Source organism: Camelus dromedarius, chromosome 7 (genome assembly GCF_036321535.1).
Source record: "Camelus dromedarius isolate mCamDro1 chromosome 7, mCamDro1.pat, whole genome shotgun sequence".
Classification (NCBI taxonomy): Eukaryota; Metazoa; Chordata; class Mammalia; order Artiodactyla; family Camelidae; genus Camelus; species Camelus dromedarius.
Window position 1 is genome coordinate 11,158,114 of NC_087442.1, and position 20,852 is coordinate 11,178,965.

At 38.1% G+C, this 20,852-nt stretch overlaps 1 protein-coding gene across 1 annotated transcript in view; it reads right to left on the reverse strand.

Moving 5' to 3' along the window:
* Positions 1-1,543: 1,543 nt before the first annotated feature.
* Positions 1,544-20,852, reverse strand: part of MGAM2 (maltase-glucoamylase 2 (putative)) — an 81,686-nt gene continuing 62,377 nt past the window's right edge. Inside the window, exons 43-48 of the mRNA XM_064487798.1 lie at positions 20,652-20,776; positions 19,426-19,514; positions 12,732-12,781; positions 9,185-9,358; positions 6,518-7,872; positions 1,544-3,308 (exon numbers count right to left, since the gene is read on the reverse strand). Coding sequence (XP_064343868.1) covers positions 3,167-3,308; positions 6,518-7,872; positions 9,185-9,358; positions 12,732-12,781; positions 19,426-19,514; positions 20,652-20,776 — 1,935 coding nt within the window. The 3' untranslated portion in view covers positions 1,544-3,166. The remainder of the gene's footprint in view (positions 3,309-6,517; positions 7,873-9,184; positions 9,359-12,731; positions 12,782-19,425; positions 19,515-20,651; positions 20,777-20,852) is intronic.

Consider the following 20,852-nt stretch of genomic DNA (forward strand, 5'->3'; position numbering starts at 1 on the left):
GGGTTTTTTTGCTTTTATTTCCTTTGCTTTAGGAGACAGATCCCCCAAAATATTGCTACAATCTATGTCAAAGAGTGTTCTGTTTTCCTCTAGGAGATTTATGGTTTCTGGTCTTACATTTAGGTCTTTAATCCATTTTGAATTTATGAGGGAGACATTGGAGAAATAGGGAGATTTAATTTAGATAATTAACAGGAAAACAATAGCCACCATAGCAAAGACAAAAGGTTATCAGAGAGACGGTTTAAGATGAAAAATTAAAGCTTATGAGTAGATCGCTGAGGAACCAAAATCTATTTTCGTACCAGGAAAAATGTTTTAAAAATAATACTGCCCAACAATTGAATGGGCAACCTTTTGAGGAAATATTTAATCAGATGCTGATGAGGATGGAAAAGATACGGTCTAGAGGAAACTGTTTTATGAGGTGGAAATTTTTAGCTACATAGGCCCTAAAGGCTGTCCCAACTCGGTGTCCTTTTTTCTGGACATATGTTTGGAAATAAACGTGTGTTGCATTCATAACACACTCTGTCATCTCTATTCCCAAAGTCCTCTCTGAAGAATCATGTATTTAATAATTCAATAAGAGACTAAATTGTTCGCAAGCTGGAATTTGAAATATGTATCTCCATAAAGGTCACAGGAATTGTTACAATCATAAATCATAACTTGCCAGAAGGAAAACTATAACCTTCAATCTAATTTGAAATTAGAATACCTTGTCTTACTCTCACAATTATCTTATGATTAAGCTTCTAGTCTTGGGTGAAAGCAGCATTTCAAAGACCTTTAAATATCTTGTGCCCAAATGAGTCAGCCCCTGCCTGGGTGGAGATCAACTTCTCAGCAATTTTCCCAACACTTTGTGCCATGGAAACACCTCCAGCCACGGGAGATTCTGCCTGCTCCTCCCAGTACAGTACCAAGTACCGAGCCCATCTTGCCTCACACCCCATTCACTGGGCTGTTATTGTAAAATGTGTATGGTTTATTTCAATACATATTTCAACATTTATATCCTATTTAAACAACACCTAAGTGAACAGAAGTATAACCACTATATAAAATAAAACCGCTTAATACAGATAAAGTTGAGGAACAACCATAACTATTATCCTGTCCACACAGTGCAGAGGCTGGACATAGGTGACCTTTGGGAAAGCATTGTGACAGTGTCTCAGTGCTAAAGCAAGAGATAAGCCAGAGCCTCCCTGAGCACAAGAGCTCTTCAGTGAGTCCCCATCAGAGAACAATACTCTGCAAAGAACATGATGAAACACTGATAGATTTCATTTCGTCCTACAAACCAAGTCCACTGACACCGTTTAGAATGATGAATCTTGCTTTGTTTGGTTTGCATAGTATATCTGACCAGGACTTGAGAGTGAAACTAGGATACTTCTATCCTACAGAAATGATTCTCAAACTTTTTGGCCTCAGAATCTCTTTACATTCAAATTTAGTGAAGACCCTGTGCTTTGTTTGGGTGGATTATATCTACTAATACTTACTGTATTAGAAACTAAAATGGAGCCATCTGTAAAATATTTGGTAAAATATTTATTTCCTCATTCATTAAAAATAACAATATCAAGTACTTGTTGACATAAATAATGTATTTTTAATGAAAGACAACTGTTATTTTCCAAAACAAAAAAAAGTTAGCAAAAAGAATGACATTGTTTTATATTTTGTAAATCTGTTTAGCGTCTTAATGAAAGACAGCTAGATGATTGTGTTGGTTTCTATGTTCATCTGTTGTGACAGAACATAGTTTCTGGAAAATGGCACTGTATACCCATGAGAGAATGGGTGAAAAAGGCAAAAACACTGTGGTATTAGTATGAAAAGAGGCTCAACCTTATGGACCCCAAAGTTTTGGGGCCTCCCATGGTTCCCCAGACTACATTTTCATAAAACTGCCCTAGGATTAAGCCTTCAGTAGCACCCAAATGGCAATATTTGGTTATGACCATGAATCTGTTCACAGGGGTCTGGGTGATCTCAGAAAGTAACAGGTCAAGAATAAATGGTGAATTTGGGTATGAAAGACCAAGAACCTGCGGAAAGTCCTAACACACTGAAGGAGAGTCTAGACAGTAAAATACAGAAGGAAACGCTGGTAAATAAAAGAGAGAGCAAACAAGATTATGAACTCCGATCTGAAGAGCAGAAACTGTCTCCCCTCTGCCATATCTCTACACACTCATCTCTGTCTGGGCTATTTCTGGTCTATAGAAAACTCAGAGCATGGTAAGTACATTCAGTCATTAGTGGTAACAGCAGCAGCCTAAGATTATCTCTAAGAAATTATATAAGTTTAATTGTAAGTTCCTGGAAGTACGTTTAGTGTTTATAAATAGAAATACCAAATCTGTAGTAAGATTATCAATAGTACCTGTGAAAATAATGGTTGCAAACTTTGGGAGTTACGTTTTTAACATCTATAATTCTATTCTTGTTTTCTATGATAGCAAAAGTAACATAATATTTCTAATTATCTCAGTTCCAAGAGTCAAAGTATATACATGATCTCCAATGGCAGCATTTTCCATATCTATAGTTACAGCTAGGCTCTCTTTAGAAGCAACAATAGTTTCAGGACGTAGAATGGCAAATTACCATATTGGTAGTCATGGTATGGGGAAAATCCATAGGAGAATAAAGTGTGACTTTCAGCATTAATAATGAAATAATCTACTATAATATTAATAGCTGCTACCATGGTGGTCATTTGATTGCCAGCTACTATCAGTGTTCTCATTAAGGCATTATCTCCTCTAACCAAAGAACAAGTTGGGTTATTTCAATAACTACAGCCAATGTGATTTTATCTGGGAGAGAAAAATCATCTGTGGAGTCTGTAGCAAAGATATATAAAATATCTATTGTTTAATTGCTGGGGTATAGGAGTTATAATTTTTTAAATAGTATTACCTATTCTGGCTGCAAAAGAAGTATTCACAACTTCTTAAATTACACTTACGCAGTTAGTAATGAATACATCTTTAGATGTCTCTGCAATGTCTACAGCATTTGGAGTAGCCATATTAGTAAAAGCTAGTGCTAATATTTGTGAAAACTTCTGTAGCAATGAGCCACATATTGGTTAATTGATTATCTTCTATCTGCAATATCTGTTTTAAAGAGATGTCTGTAGGAATTATGCTGCCTTGAGTAGTAATTCTGGAACTAGAGAAGCATTTATGACATTTGCAGTGTAAGAAGACGCAACAGCAGAAGCATCCATTGTTGTTCTATCAGGAGTAGAGGTATTTAAAACATATAAGGTAATATTTGTAATACTTAAAACAAATTTTTTTTAATTATAGGGGAAGGTGTACTGCTATTAGGAACAGTAGTACTAGTTGTAAATATAAAAGAACTTGTTAGAAAAGAATTGACTGTGATAGAAGTGTAACATTAGTGTTAGGCAGCAGTAGTATTTGTAGGGGAAGGTGTAGTGGCATTAGGAATAGTAGCATCAGTTGTAAATTCAGTAGCACCTGTCAGGGAAGGCACGGTTGTGACAGGAAGAGACACATTAGTGCTGTCAGAAGTAGCATTTGTAGGGGAAGGTGTAGTGGTTTTATAAATGGTAGTACTAGATGTAATTTCAGTGGCATTTGTTGAGAAAGGCACGGTTGCGACAGGAAAAGTAACATTAGGGCTAACAGTAGAAGTATTTGTAGAAGAAGGCGTAGTGGTATTATAAATAGTAGTAGCAGTTGTAATTTCAGTGGCATTTGTTGAGAAAGGCACGGCTGTGGCAGGAAGGGTAACATTAGGGCTACTAGGAGGAGTACTGGTAGGGGAAGGCGTAGTGGTATTATAGATGGTAGTAGCAGTTGTGAATTCAGTGGCATTTGTTGAGAAAGGCACGGTTGTGGCAGGAAGGGTAGCATTAGGGCCACCAGTAGTAGTATTTGTAGAGGAAGGCGTAGTGGTATAAATGGTAGCAGCAGTTGTGAATTCAGTGGCATTTGTTGAGAAAGGCACGGTTGTGGCAGGAAGGGTAGCATTAGGGCCACCAGTAGTAGTATTTGTAGAGGAAGGCGTAGTGGTATAAATGGTAGCAGCAGTTGTGAATTCAGTGGCATTTGTTGAGAAAGGCACGGTTGTGGCAGGAAGGGTAGCATTAGGGCCACCAGTAGTAGTATTTGTAGAGGAAGGCGTAGTGGTATAAATGGTAGCAGCAGTTGTGAATTCAGTGGTAGTTGTTGAGAAAGGCACGGTTGTGGCAGGAAGGGTAGCATTAGGGCCACCAGTAGTAGTATTTGTAGAGGAAGGTGTAGTGGTATAAATGGTAGCAGCAGTTGTGAATTCAGTGGCATTTGTTGAGAAAGGCACGGTTGTGGCAGGAAGGGTAGCATTAGGGCCACCAGTAGTAGTATTTGTAGAGGAAGGCGTAGTGGTATAAATGGTAGCAGCAGTTGTGAATTCAGTGGCAGTTGTTGAGAAAGGCACGGTTGTGGCAGGAAGGGTAGCATTAGGGCCACCAGTAGTAGTATTTGTAGAGGAAGGCGTAGTGGTATAAATGGTAGCAGCAGTTGTGAATTCAGTGGCATTTGTTGAGAAAGGCACGGTTGTGGCAGGAAGGGTAGCATTAGGGCCACCAGTAGTAGTATTTGTAGAGGAAGGCGTAGTGGTATAAATGGTAGCAGCAGTTGTGAATTCAGTGGCATTTGTTGAGAAAGGCACGGTTGTGGCAGGAAGGGTAGCATTAGGGCCACCAGTAGTAGTATTTGTAGAGGAAGGCGTAGTGGTATAAATGGTAGCAGCAGTTGTGAATTCAGTGGCATTTGTTGAGAAAGGCACGGTTGTGGCAGGAAGGGTAGCATTAGGGCCACCAGTAGTAGTATTTGTAGAGGAAGGCGTAGTGGTATAAATGGTAGCAGCAGCTGTGAATTCAGTGGCATTTGTTGAGAAAGGCACGGTTGTGGCAGGAAGGGTAGCATTAGGGCCACCAGTAGTAGTATTTGTAGAGGAAGGCGTAGTGGTATAAATGGTAGCAGCAGTTGTGAATTCAGTGGCATTTGTTGAGAAAGGCACGGTTGTGGCAGGAAGGGTAGCATTAGGGCCACCAGTAGTAGTATTTGTAGAGGAAGGCGTAGTGGTATAAATGGTAGCAGCAGTTGTGAATTCAGTGGCATTTGTTGAGAAAGGCACGGTTGTGGCAGGAAGGGTAGCATTAGGGCCACCAGTAGTAGTATTTGTAGAGGAAGGCGTAGTGGTATAAATGGTAGCAGCAGTTGTGAATTCAGTGGCATTTGTTGAGAAAGGCACGGTTGTGGCAGGAAGGGTAGCATTAGGGCCACCAGTAGTAGTATTTGTAGAGGAAGGCGTAGTGGTATAAATGGTAGCAGCAGTTGTGAATTCAGTGGCATTTGTTGAGAAAGGCACGGTTGTGGCAGGAAGGGTAGCATTAGGGCCACCAGTAGTAGTATTTGTAGAGGAAGGTGTAGTGGTATAAATGGTAGCAGCAGTTGTGAATTCAGTGGCAGTTGTTGAGAAAGGCACGGTTGTGGCAGGAAGGGTAGCATTAGGGCCACCAGTAGTAGTATTTGTAGAGGAAGGCGCAGTGGTATAAATGGTAGCAGCAGTTGTGAATTCAGTGGCATTTGTTGAGAAAGGCACGGTTGTGGCAGGAAGGGTAGCATTAGGGCCACCAGTAGTAGTATTTGTAGAGGAAGGCGTAGTGGTATAAATGGTAGCAGCAGTTGTGAATTCAGTGGCATTTGTTGAGAAAGGCACGGTTGTGGCAGGAAGGGTAGCATTAGGGCCACCAGTAGTAGTATTTGTAGAGGAAGGCGTAGTGGTATAAATGGTAGCAGCAGTTGTGAATTCAGTGGCATTTGTTGAGAAAGGCACGGTTGTGGCAGGAAGGGTAGCATTAGGGCCACCAGTAGTAGTATTTGTAGAGGAAGGCGTAGTGGTATAAATGGTAGCAGCAGTTGTGAATTCAGTGGCATTTGTTGAGAAAGGCACGGTTGTGGCAGGAAGGGTAGCATTAGGGCCACCAGTAGTAGTATTTGTAGAGGAAGGCGTAGTGGTATAAATGGTAGCAGCAGTTGTGAATTCAGTGGCATTTGTTGAGAAAGGCACGGTTGTGGCAGGAAGGGTAGCATTAGGGCCACCAGTAGTAGTATTTGTAGAGGAAGGCGTAGTGGTATAAATGGTAGCAGCAGTTGTGAATTCAGTGGCATTTGTTGAGAAAGGCACGGTTGTGGCAGGAAGGGTAGCATTAGGGCCACCAGTAGTAGTATTTGTAGAGGAAGGCGTAGTGGTATAAATGGTAGCAGCAGTTGTGAATTCAGTGGCATTTGTTGAGAAAGGCACGGTTGTGGCAGGAAGGGTAGCATTAGGGCCACCAGTAGTAGTATTTGTAGAGGAAGGCGTAGTGGTATAAATGGTAGCAGCAGTTGTGAATTCAGTGGCATTTGTTGAGAAAGGCACGGTTGTGGCAGGAAGGGTAGCATTAGGGCCACCAGTAGTAGTATTTGTAGAGGAAGGCGTAGTGGTATAAATGGTAGCAGCAGTTGTGAATTCAGTGGCATTTGTTGAGAAAGGCACGGTTGTGGCAGGAAGGGTAGCATTAGGGCCACCAGTAGTAGTATTTGTAGAGGAAGGCGTAGTGGTATAAATGGTAGCAGCAGTTGTGAATTCAGTGGCATTTGTTGAGAAAGGCACGGTTGTGGCAGGAAGGGTAGCATTAGGGCCACCAGTAGTAGTATTTGTAGAGGAAGGTGTAGTGGTATAAATGGTAGCAGCAGTTGTGAATTCAGTGGCATTTGTTGAGAAAGGCACGGTTGTGGCAGGAAGGGTAGCATTAGGGCCACCAGTAGTAGTATTTGTAGAGGAAGGCGTAGTGGTATAAATGGTAGCAGCAGTTGTGAATTCAGTGGCATTTGTTGAGAAAGGCACGGTTGTGGCAGGAAGGGTAGCATTAGGGCCACCAGTAGTAGTATTTGTAGAGGAAGGTGTAGTGGTATAAATGGTAGCAGCAGTTGTGAATTCAGTGGTAGTTGTTGAGAAAGGCACGGTTGTGGCAGGAAGGGTAGCATTAGGGCCACCAGTAGTAGTATTTGTAGAGGAAGGCGTAGTGGTATAAATGGTAGTAGCAGTTGTGAATTCAGTGGCATTTGTTGAGAAAGGCACGGTTGTGGCAGGAAGGGTAGCATTAGGGCCACCAGTAGTAGTATTTGTAGAGGAAGGCATAGTGGTATAAATGGTAGCAGCAGTTGTGAATTCAGTGGCATTTGTTGAGAAAGGCACGGTTGTGGCAGGAAGGGTAGCATTAGGGCCACCAGTAGTAGTATTTGTAGAGGAAGGCGTAGTGGTATAAATGGTAGCAGCAGTTGTGAATTCAGTGGTAGTTGTTGAGAAAGGCATGGTTGTGGCAGGATGGGTAACATTAGGGCTACTAGGAGGAGTACTTGGAGGGGAAGGCGTAGTGGTATTATAAATGGTAGTAGCAGTTGTAAATTCAGTGGTAGTTGTTGAGAAAGGCACAGTTGTGGCAGGATGGGTAACATTGGGGCTACCAGTAGTAGTATTTGTAGAGGAAGGCGTAGTGGCGTTATAAATGGTAGTAGCAGTTGTAGCTTGAGTAGCACTTGTTGGGTAAAACGTGGTGGTGACAGGAAGAGTGGCGCTAGTGCTGGCAGTCGTGGTACTGGATGTAGCAGCACCGGTGGTAACAGTATCAGCAGTGGTAGCCTTCGTAGTAGATGTAGACGGATGAGAAGAAGTCATTGGCAAGGTACTTGTCATAGGTGTGGTAGAAACTGTAGGATCACCATGAATCCAAGTAACCTCCGTTAATTTTTCCAGGCTGATAATCTTGTCTGTCAATTGAACAGTTAGTGTCTGCCGGAAAACAATAGATAAAGTTGGTATTTCAGAACTTCTTAAATATCACATTTAAGTTATACGTCAAATTAGAGTATAGCAAAAAACGATGCATTCATTCTTTTTCTAGAGAGTAATGAAACTATGTGAAGATTCCTTTTCAGGTCCCAATGATTCTGACAAGTAGATATGGAGACATGCTGTGTGTATAATCCCTATGCTGGAATCTGTTTCTTTCAACTTCATTTAGTCAGGACCACACTGCTCCCAGGTAGATGCATTTTTGAGTAAAACCAGTGTTTATAAAAGCCTCGTTATTTTGCCACTAGGCTTAACCTTCCTGTTTTCATGTGTCACCATCCTCAACATCTGGTGCCTGGAACATAATAAGCATCTGATATGCTCCGAAGTGTCCCCAAAAGAAGGCATTAAAAGATATTCTGCATTGCCTTAACTGGAAGTAATTACTTGCAGTGGGTGGTTTTGAACTCAATATAGTTCAGGAAAAATGTTTTGAAGGACCTAACAAGAAGAGACTATAAAGAAAGAATCTTTGTGAGTGTTCAGAGGGTCATTTTCCAAAATCCAAATACCAGCTGGGCACTCTTTTCTTCATCTTTTAGAAAACAGGAACTAAGCCTTGTCACTTTTCCAAACCACCCTCTATGTGTCAGAAACCATACTGATAACAGGGCTAGTGTTCTAACGTGGGATACTTCCACCTCTGTGGCGACTCTTGATATCTCTGCTGGTAACTCGCCTTCCAATTAGCTGGCTCTGGTAAGTAAAGCGGAGTCTACTAGAGGGTCCCGTAGGGTCTGCTACTTATGTCACTCTGTTTTGGTTAACCGAATAATCCCACTTCATGTACTAGTGAAATATACTCATTTTGATGATCACCACATTTATTGCCAATTTTCACGAACTTGTAAGATCTATCAGTTCTACCAGGGATAGGAGCGATTTTTAGGAAGGTGGGGGAAAATTGCCAACAATTTTAGAGGATCACTCTTCCTTTGCTTTAACCTCTGCCATGGAAGGAAGTTTTGTTGCACTAGCCTGGTGGACCAACCTTGGCACACAGTACAGTTTCTTTGGGAAACACATGGAAAGGATTTCATCAGACTGTTGATCACTGATCCCTGGACTGGAGGGTCACTAATGTGCACTTTACAATATAATTCAATGCTGGCCACTTTTCAGGAGCACACCTATTGCACATATCTGTAAACTTCCAAATATAAGTAAATAGAACAATGATAATAATAGTGGTGATAATTTTGCAGAGCAATAAAAATATATGATACGATAACATTCCACTGAGACATACCTGATTATAAGGGTCACTCTTGAAATCCATCACCATGAATTGCTGGTTGTCATAGGTACAAGTGACTTGTGTTACATATGTAGAATTTATGCCCCAGATACTAATACTTCCAACTTTCAGTGGATTAGAGTCACTCAAATACTTATTGTGTATGGTCTGGATTTGCAATACATTCTGCAAAGAATGTATAAAGAGAAAAAATTCATAATACATCTGTTGATAGGCTATATTCCACATTAAAATGTTTAAAAAAAAAACCCTCAAACTACTACTGTACTGGGTTGCTGTTTTTATTCTTTAACACTTCATAAAGACTTGCTGCCTGAGTACTTGCTACAGTAAGTTTGATGATGCCAAAAATAGGTTTATGTATCAACATTATGAAAATTATTTTACCTGTATTATTACTAATTCTTACAATGATTTTGAAAAGAAAGCATCATTATCTCTTTTACAGATGAGAAAACTGAGGCTCTGGGAGATGGAGTGAGAACTAAATGACACACAGATGGTTGGACTTGTGATGGGCCCACATGCATAGCACTATATGAGTTAACACAGGTTGAACAAAGAATTATGGTAAACGGTCCCCTGACTAAGGACAGTTTGCAGCAAATACAGGACTTTATCTAAATCATGACCTGTTTTAAATATTAATATAAGAGTTAAAATAATGTGAGGTAAGCCATGAGATGGTACATGATAAAGACCTAAATGAAAATCATAGCGAATATTCATTATGGGTGATAAGAGAAAAAAAGAAATCACTGGGGGGCTAGGGTAGTCAGGAAAGGACTTACGTGTATGTATAACTGAATTGCTCTGCTGTACACCTGAAGCTAACATTGTAAATCAACTACATGTTAATAAAAAAATAAAATTTAAAAAACTCTAAAAAAAAGTAATTAAAAAAATTAAAAGAAAGGTCTTAGGAAGGACATGAACTTGAGAAGGCCTGAGAGGATGGATGAAGTTCATAAAGGCAAAAGGACTAGGGAAAGGAATGCGGTGGGGAGAGGCAGGGACATGGTGAATAGCCCGACTGCCGAGTGCAAGGGCTACTGAAGCTGGTGCTGAGTAGAGAAATGAGACTGCTTAAGTCTGTAAGATAAGCTGATGAAGATTTTAAGCAATAAATCATGGAGATAGGTGCAGTAGAGTGAAGCTACAAACACTTCAACTCGATAGCTATAGTAGACAAAGAAATATGTTCACTTGGCATTATGGAGAATTAGCAAGACCTTTGTGACTGACTGAACAACCAGAGTCAAGGGAAAATGAAGAAAAAGGAATATAACACGAAGTAAATGAGTGTGCTGGAGCTTGTTCTTGAATTGCCTGGAATTTTACAAGCCAGTTGATAGCCTGAAATTGGCTAACATAGTGGGAGTACGTATACCACAGAAATTAGCAAGTACTACAAAGCAGCTCCCAACCCTCATAACCCCGTACCAGCTAGACCACCACTGATAATAATTACTCCCAGAGGAAGCTTGCTTTCATTTCAAGCCACTGATCCTTAGGAAAAATTCCATCAAATATCACATAGAAATAAGAATCCATTTATCACTACTTAGGAACAAAAGAAGAATGGAATTTTAGAGTTGGAAGCTATATATGGGAAATCTAGTATTTTATAATTAAGAAACAGATAAACAGGAGAAATACCTTCCTTTGGTTGAATAACTATTTAGCAATAAAAATAGAACTAAAATCCAGGATTTCTAGATCAACAGCTTCATTAAAAAATAATATTTTGGGAAGAAAAATAAGAAATCTCCAACTTTTCTTAAATTAAGAAGAGATGTTACATGCTTAATTAATATACAAAGTCTTGCATTTAGTTTCAAAAAGGCAAATGCAGGATGGAGATGGCATAACCTAATAATCATGTCTATGAAAATAACTTGAAGGTTTTAGTTGACCAGGAGATTTATATTTGCCAAAGATCTGATACACGTGTTCAAAAAAATTAACACAGTGTGAGGGAATAACAGTAAGAAAATAGAGTCTAGTTCAAAGGAGCTAATAGTTAGGCAATGAGCCAAATAAACATTTATTGTTTCATGTCACTAAGGTTCGAAGGTTGTCTGATGTGCAGTAGGAAGTCCATGCCAACCTATAGAAGTGTAATGCAAACCATATGTGTAATTTAGCATTTTCTTATAGCTACATTTTTAAAAAGTAAAGAGAAACAGGATAAACTGATTTGAAAATATGTTTTATTTAACCCAATCTATCCCAAATATTGTTAGTTTAACACATACTGAGTAGAAAATATTAGTGAGATATTTTATAATCTTTTAAATATTTGAAACTAAGCTAGTCATATTTCAAATGCTCAGCAGCCACTTGTGGCTAGTGGCTACCACAAGACTGCGTGTTGTAGTGAAGCTCTAAGATATTCTCTCTCTCCTGAGCACCATGCTTTACGAGAAATCTAGACTAACTGCAGTCCAAACAGAATAATCAAATCTGGAAACCAGTATAAGCACAAAACAGAGGATGTATGAAGTCAGATGTACAATTCCAGGAAGAGAAGACAGAGGGGATATATGACAGATACCTTCAAATACTTGAAGCACTATTATGTAGAAAAAGCACTGTTGTTATAGTATTCCTTAGTTAAACCAGCAGGTTAACATTATTGAGAAGCAGAGTATAGGTCTGGCATAGAATGATCCTCCTACTTTATTAAGAATTATATAGATTGTCCATGGAATCATTTAACATGCCTGGTAGACTGACTGTAGGATCATCTCCAATTATTCACCCCTCCCTACCCATCCCCCTTTCCATGTAATTTTGCAGTGCCCCCACCACCATCACCATGGGGCATTCTGTTCCACCTTTGCCTCTGGGCTTGGCCATGTGACTTTGCCCTGCTAATGAGATATTAGTCAACTTGATGCAAACTGAGGTTTTTTTTTTTTTAAGTGCTTAGGCATTTCTACTTCTATTTTTGCCCTCTTTCATAATTCGGAAACGCTCATGCCCAGACCTGCCCATAAAGCCATCTGACTGTGCCCCTCCCCGATATGTGACGCCTTCCCCTGCCCCCACCCCCCGCCCAGATCATCCAAGCAGCCTAACATTCTCATGACTGATTGCAGACGGAAGTGAGCCAGCCAAGACCAGCCAAATCCAGCGTAGAGCATCTGAACACTGCAAATCTATGAGCTAAAAAAGCATTAATTGTTTTGAGGCTGTTTGTTATGCACCACTGTTGTGCAACAGATAGCCAATCTACCGCTTATCCTTCAAAATTTTATCAGCCAGAAAATGTTATCTCATCTCCTAAATGCATCACACATTAAGGATTCATTTTCCCCCAGCATTACATGAATTACAAGTTTCTTTTCACAGAGTGATGGCATACTGGATAATTGTCAAAATAAGAACCGTTTCTTCTTTAATGTCAACAGACCTGATTTATAAATGTAAAGGGGGATACTAAAGGGATATTATATTTACACATTTTACCAATAATATTTAATCTGTTAAACAAGTGGGAGAGGATTTATAAAATTCAATAAAATAGTCTTACCTGAGCTGCTGTAAAGTTTGCCAAGAAGTAGTTTCCATTTTCATAGGTGTCTGCAAGCAAGAAAAAAGAGTAAGTAACTACTCATTGTTTCATCTGTAGCAGACGATCTTGCATACAGTCAGAAAATACCTCCACGGGATCACAGTGATCAGGATAATCATGACCCCTCTGAGGACCACTAAAGATGGTCCCTGAGGGAATATTTCCCCCCAGGTTAGTACATATGGAAAAGGGTGTTTTGAGGTGAGGGTCACGAGGTTGAAAATACAAGAGAATCTGGGCTGAACTAAGGCAAGACACCACAGGTGAAAAACTGTGGAGGCTACTGAGTTTTCTTTTTTTCTGTGCCTACAGAGCATGCACATAGCCATGAGAATTCACGTGGCTGTGATGATAATGGCTCAAAGCTGAGGAGGGTGGTTAGGAATTCAGGCTTTCAAGTTAGATTGACGTGGATTCAAATCCCCCCTTGTGTACTTAGTCATTGTGCAAACTCAGGCACGTTACTTAACACTATCACCTGTAAAATGGAGCTAGTAATAGAATCTGTTAATAGAATTAATGGAGAAATAATAGAATCATGGCAGTGACGTACATCACATGCTGCTTGTGCAGAATAAGTGCTCAAAATTTGGTGTTCACTATCATCATCAAAGTCATCATCATCTTCATCTTCCTCCCTACTCGTCTCTCCCTATTCTTAGTGCATCCTTCCATGGTGCTCTACACCCCAAGCCCTTCTGCCTCTATAGGACTTACTCCCTCAATCTCCACCATACTCTCTCTGCTCTTCCAGGTTCCAGTCATACTCCAGGGCTCTCCATTCTGACAAATCCTTTACTTGATTCTATGTCAGGCTACCACATCTCCTTTTTGCTGTCATATGTCTCAAAAAAAAAAAAAAGTAGCTTCGACTTGTTATGTCTGTGTGCTCAACTTACAATTCAGTTCTACATCTGCTACACTACAGCTCCTCTGTTTCCTTTTTTCACTGAATCTGGTCCTTTCAAAATCACCAGTGACACGGTATAATGAATCTAAATATCTTGTCATGATGTTCAGGGTTTTTAGCCTCTTTTTCTACACATCTCCTCCTTGAAATACTCCTTAATTGATGTCCAGTTTACTCATTCTTTTCAGGTGGCTTCTTGAATTCCTATCTCTGAAAAGTCAGTCTCATTTCATGTCTTGTTCTTGGGACTTGTCAACATTCCATCTCTTACCAATATTCCCACATAGTCTCTCGCTGAACCACTAATGCTCTTCTTTGTTTTCTAAATTACCGCCACTCTTGTGGAAACAAACAATTATAAAACCCATATTTTTTAATTTAGCCCTGGTAGAAAATGTAACCTAAGCAAACACTATAGCCTCTTTTAGCAGCTTTAATTTAAACATTTTAAAGAATGGGATTCTATTAATATAAATGACTTAAGATTAACCTTGAATTGATTATTAAATCTCCTAAAATATAAGTAAAAAAAAGTTCAACAAATGATCACAAACTTGTTACCAGAAAAATTAAATTAAAGGTATACTTATTCTGTACCTTTGTGTTTTAAATTTGAATTTCTATGTGTGTTTGGTGAAAAAGAGCAAAGAGCTTCTTTATAGAAGTTAATAAGTGTGAAAGTTTAAAACTTTCAGGGACTATTGATTTCTTACCTTGAGGCTAACATACATTTGTTGTAAGAAACTAAAATTTTAATAGAAAATTGTTTTTCCCTGAAGTTTTTGACATATATTGCTCATAGTGGGCTGATTTTACACAGTAAGTGTGGTGCTATAAACCCAATACAGCATCAATCATCTAGTCCTAATTAGCTCAAGCTGTAGAAAAGATCCTAGATTCCCTTACAACGCTGGTTCTCAACCAGCAGTGATTTTGCTGGTGGAACATTTGGCAATATCTAGAGACATATTTGGTTGTTACATCTTGGAGTTGGGGAGAGTGCTTGTGGCATCTCATGGGTAAAGGTTGGGGGTGTTGTTAAACATCTTACAGTTCACAGTTCAGCCACCATCAATAATAACTATCTATCCCAAAATGTCAGCATTATCAAGGTTGAGAAAACCTGCTTCAAAAAAGGCATGTTCTTAAAAAAAGAAGAAAGTTAGAAGATGCTTGCTTCCTGATTTCAAATCTTACTTCAAAGCAACCATAATCAAGAGAGTGTGGTACTGGCATAAGAACGAAAAATATATGTGTGTGTAAATAAATATATATGTAATTTTAAGGGAAGGTTTATTTCTGTGTCCATATTATATATTTATATTTAAATATACATAAATATATATATAATTTGTTTTATTTATATGACTCCACATGATTTCATTTATATGAAGTGTTTAGCATACATAGATGTATAGCTACAGAAAGTAGATTAATAGATGAAGATATATATCTTCACATTTAAAGTCAATTGATTTTCAACAAGGGTGTCAAAACAATTTAATGATAAAAGAATAGTCATTTCTCAAATTGTGCTGGGACAACTGGATATGCATATACAAAAGAATGAAGTTGGATCCCAACCTCATACCATATGCAAAAGTTAACACAAAGTGGATTAATGCCCTAAATGCTTATACTATGAAACTCTCAGAAGAAAACAAGGGTAAATCTTTGTGACCTTGGATTTGGCAATAGTTTTTTAGTATAACACAAAAAGCACAAACAAAAAAAAAAGAAACATTAATTTGACTTCATCAAAATGAAAAACTTTTGTGCTTCAAATGGACACTCTTAATAATGTGAAGACTATCCACTGATTGGGAGAAGATATTTGCAAATCAAACAACAGATGAGGGATTTGTAAATAGAATACATAATGAATATTTACAATTAAATAATAAAAAGGCAATCTAATTTAAAAATTGGCACTGGATAGTAATAGCCATTTCTCCAAAGAAGATATATAAGTGGCCAGTAAGCACATGAAAAGATGCTCAGTGGCTTGTTATTAGGGAAATTAAATCAATCAAAACCACATGAGGTATTACTTCATACCCACTAGGATGATGATACTCAAAAAAACAGATAATAACAAGTGTTGACAAGGATGTAGAGAAATTCAACCCCTCATGCTCTGCTAGTGGAATGTTTAATAGTGAAGTAGTCTCTTTGTAAAAGAATCTAGAAGTTCCCCATAAATTTAAACACAGAGTTGCCATATGACATGGAAATCCTACTTTTAGCTATGTACCCAAGAGAATTGAAAAAAATATGTTTATAAAAAAACTTGTACACAGATGTTCATAGCAGCATCATTCATAATAGTAAAAAAGTGAAAACAACTCAAATGTCCATCAACTAATAAATCGATATATAAAATGTGGTATATCCATACAATGGAATATTATTCAGCCATACAGAAAGAATAAGGTACAGATACATCATGATTGAATCTTGAAAACATGCTAAGTGAAAGAAGCTGGTCATAAAAGACCATTTTTCTATTAATATGACTCTACATGATTCCATTTACATGAAATGTTCAGCATACATACATGTACAGTCACAGAAAGTAGATTAGTAGACGCCCAGGGCTGGAGAGAAGGGGGCCGGTGGCAGAACTGAGGGGTGATATCTGAAAGGCACACGGCTTATTTTGGGAGTGAAGAAATTGGTCTAAAATGGGTTGTGTAATGGCTGCACAACTTAGTGAATATACTAAAACCACTGAATTGTACATTTTAAATGGGTGAATTATATAGTGTGTAAAATACCTCAATAAAGCTGTTACCAAAAAAAGTTAAAGTCAGTCCCAAGAGCTACAAAAAAGAGAATTTCTTTTTTATAAAAGTGTATTCTTCAAAAACAATTTCTAACTGATTAATCTTTAAATCCAGTGTATAATTTCTATTTATCGGTTTATCATTCTACTCATTAGTCTCTAAATCATCACACCCATATTTCCAAGCTCTGTACTATCTATCCCAACCAGGATATCCCACAGGCATCTCAAACTCAACATGTGCAAAACTGACCGCATTATCCCTCATCATGATAACAGCATCACTTCCTGCCTAGCCACCCCAGTATACATGGGGCATGATCTAAGGATGCAAATAGTCCACAGGCATATTGGCAAGAATGTCACTGAAGTGGAGTGTTGAATACCTCATCATGGCCATTAATTCTTTTTGCTATAATTTCTTATTCACTAAACAAATCCTTGATTAAAATTTTATCTTTCACATAGACTTCATTTAAGGAAAAATACCTACTTACCAATAGATGGGGAAAACTTAGCCCATTAATAAATACAGTTCTTAAGTTTAGAGACTGGAATTGTAACAGGGTACCAGAACCCTTTTTAGGCCAAGATACAAGAAGCACAAATCATAAAAGAAAAGCATGAATAAACTGATTTTTATCAAAATTTAACTTTGCTCTTTGCAAGACACCATCATGGAATTGAAGGGGCAGTCACAGACAGGGAGAGCAAATGATATATCTGATAAAAGACGGGATTAACACATAACTCCTACAGCTCAATAACAAAAAGACAGAATGACACAATAGAAAAATGGGTGAAAGATGTAAACTGATACCTCATATAAGAAGATATACAAATAGCCAAAAACATATTATAAGATGTCCCACATCAAGGAAATGCAAATAAAATCCATAATGAGATGCACTATACATCTACTAGAATGGTTAAAATTTTAAAAACTGGTAACAAGTGTTGGTGAGGATATAGAAAACTGTAACTCTCAATTACTGTTAGTGATGGGAAACAGTACGGCTACTTTAGAAAATAATTTGGCATTTTCTTCAACAGTTAAACATACACTGACCCAGCCTAGCAATTTTACTTCTAGGTTTTTACCCAACAGAAGCGAAAACATATGGTTACAAAATGACTTCTACCCAAATAGCCATGACACATTATGCTTAATGGCAAAAAAAAGAATATGAAACAACTAAAATATTTATCAATGAGTAAATGGATAAATAAATTATAGTACTCCCACAAAATGGAATGTCATTCATGAATCAAAAGTAATGAACTTTTACATGCAGTAATAAGGGTGAATTTTTATACAAATGCTCTTTGTTAAGTGAAAGAAGGTAAACACAAAAAGGGTATACACTGTATGATTCTATTTACATAAAACCTAGAAAAGACAGATCTAATCTATGAAGACAGAAGGCAGATCAGCAGCTGTCAGGGGCTGGAAATGGGGGCTGGGAGGGAGGCGCAGTTGCTGGAAAGAGGTAAGAGGGGAAATCTTGTGGTTATGAAAATATTCTATATCTTAATTGTGGTGGTGGCTACACAACTGTAATCCATTTGCCAAAATTTATAGAACTATACTTAAAATGGATACACTTTATGTAAATACAGCTCAATCAAGTTGATTTTTTAAATTTAAATATTTATGTAAATAAACTCAATCAAGTTGACTTTTTAAAAAAATTATACTTCTAGGAATCTACCCTATGCAAATAATCTGAAATGTGAACCAAGGTTAATAATCAAGGCTGTTATTTGTAACAAAAATGAAGGAGAAGAGAGGGTAACAGCTCAGTGGTAGAAGGCATGCTTAGCATGCACGAGGTCCTGGGCTCAATCCCCAGTACCTCCATTAAAAAAAAAAAGAAAGAAAGCATTTTAACAACAAAAACTGAAAACATCCTGTATAGAAAGTAACTATAGAAAGTTAGATAAATTATGACATATCCTTTCAATGGAATATGATAATCATAAGGGTATGATAAGGTATACTAAAAAATCTAGACATTTATGTCATGTTAAGTGCAAAGAAATAGGATTCACAAATTAAATATGTAGTATATTTTAGCAACACAAAAATAAGCATTATTTTAAGAAATATGAAAGCAAAAGGTAATACAGCAAAAATATTAAAAGTGGTTATGATTTTTCTAATTTTTTAATCTTTAAAATATTTTTAATAGGAATATATTTATCCTTATAATGAAGAAAACCAAAAGGAGGAAACCTTTAGAAATGTTTTACTATTGAAAAATAAGCTATAAATTCAGTAACTGCTGCATGTTGTAAGATTAGAACCCTCTGGTCCACAGTAGTAAGTATTAGAAAATGGTCATGAGTTGGTGACAATGTGTCAATATATCTACAGAAATGCCTGAGAAACACAGTATTCTGATGACAGCGACAAACACCGATTATCTACAGTAGAACTATCACATCCCCAGACTGGGGAGAGAAAGCAGTATTTCATTGATGTAAGTATCCTTTTGACAGTATTTAATTCCCTATTTCTGAGACACCAAGATATTTCTAAGCTCTAATTTGTCTCCTGAGCCGGCCTACTTGGGAGGAAAAGGGTGCCTGGTTAGAGATGGCAGCCCAAATAACAGAGCCTGGTCTGTGAACCACTGAGAACGGGTGGTCAGCTTGATATTTGCACCTGCACTCTTTTATCAGAGCGAGACAGTAATACAGAGATAACTCAGCCTGCTAAATCTGTAACATCAGACTGATGAACCCACAAAGCTGGGGACCATATACTCTTCTATTACAATTATGGCATAATATGAATGAGCAGGCAAAAGTTGCAAAAATTCTCCCAACACCATTGCTTTATTAATAATAGCAGAGATTGAGACAGGCTTTTGGTTCATGCCGATTATACCCTGAGCCTCCATGGTGTGGATTTTTGAATGCTGTATGGGGGGCCCTGGAAAGTTCATACTCACCAATGCTTTGTCCATCATCCCAGAACAGCTGACCTTCAGCTCTCCCATTGGTGTCCAAAGCGACAATCAATCCCATAAACTGTTGTCGACTATGAAAAAAGAGTTATTTTTCTCTAGATTGTAGGTTGTAAGAATGAAGGAGAGCTTCTGTTGAAAATATTACTCATCCAGAAAAAAAGCAAATGCATTAAAAATGCACATAAAGTTCTAAAAATGGGTAAAATGAGATCAAATACAAGATACTTAAAAGCTAACAGAATAAAACATCTACATTTTAATGAAATATTTGATATAACTTCAACTTTCAAAAATCAAATAAATATAATTTACTTACATACATATTATAGGTAATATAAGAAGTTACTTCTTTAGGAAGAGGCACTTCCCCCACCAAAAGTAACCCTTTAGTAGCTTCCAGATTGCTACGGAATAAAATGCAATGTATTTATCCTGACATTCACAATCCTGCATGGCCTGAAGCTAATCTGTTTGAATTGTATTTATTTCAGCCCTCTCCCTTATCGGTGCTCCAGTTAAACTGAATGGTTTACTATTCCCCAAATCCAATTCATTATTCGCCTTTTGTTCTTTAATCCTCCCAGAATATCTCCTTCTCTTGTCTTCAAACATTCCAGTTCTATTTTTTATTCAAGACTCAGCTCAGAGCCCTCTTTCTCATGAAACCATGATTTACATCACAAGGTTGAAAATTAACTTCTCTCCTTTTGATTTGGTTCTTGTTATGTGTGTCTCTACTAATATAACATGTGCTCTTTAATGTAATATGTATGAGTGTGTGTTTGTGTGTGTGTGTGTATATTGTGTGTGTGCATATATACATTTACACGTACGTAACCTTTCCTTGAGTTCACCCAAGTTGACCTGGGAATGAGCACTAAAACCCTGGGAAGACATCACAAATCAAAGAGCTTATTAATATTCCTAATTTTTAAAACAATATGGGAAGAGGTATGTGCTGCTACCCTCCAGAAAACTTTAACCCAGATCTTTGATAAGGAGCTACAGATAAAAGATCTCCCCAAGACTGACTTCATGCACTCACTCTCCCCCAGATCTCACTTGGAAGGTACTCAGAGAATCAGATAGGTGAAACTGTCCACATTTAGATGATTTAGCCCCAGAGCCTCAGTAGAGATGGGCCGCTTCCTATAAGGCTGCCTCATGATGGCAAAGTGAGGCCATCAAACCCGGCCCCTCTTCCTTACCTGGACTGAGTGTTCATTGCAGGCTCCTGCCAAGGCAGGATGTAGCCTCCTCGGATATGCAGGTTGATATGGTCAAGGGGAGCCTCCAGGATTTTCCACTCACCTGTCGATTCACTGCCAGATTCCTAGAAGGGAGGATATAGGCAAGGAATGATGACCAAAAAATTGATAAAATGAATGCATGCTTTATTACAAGTCTCT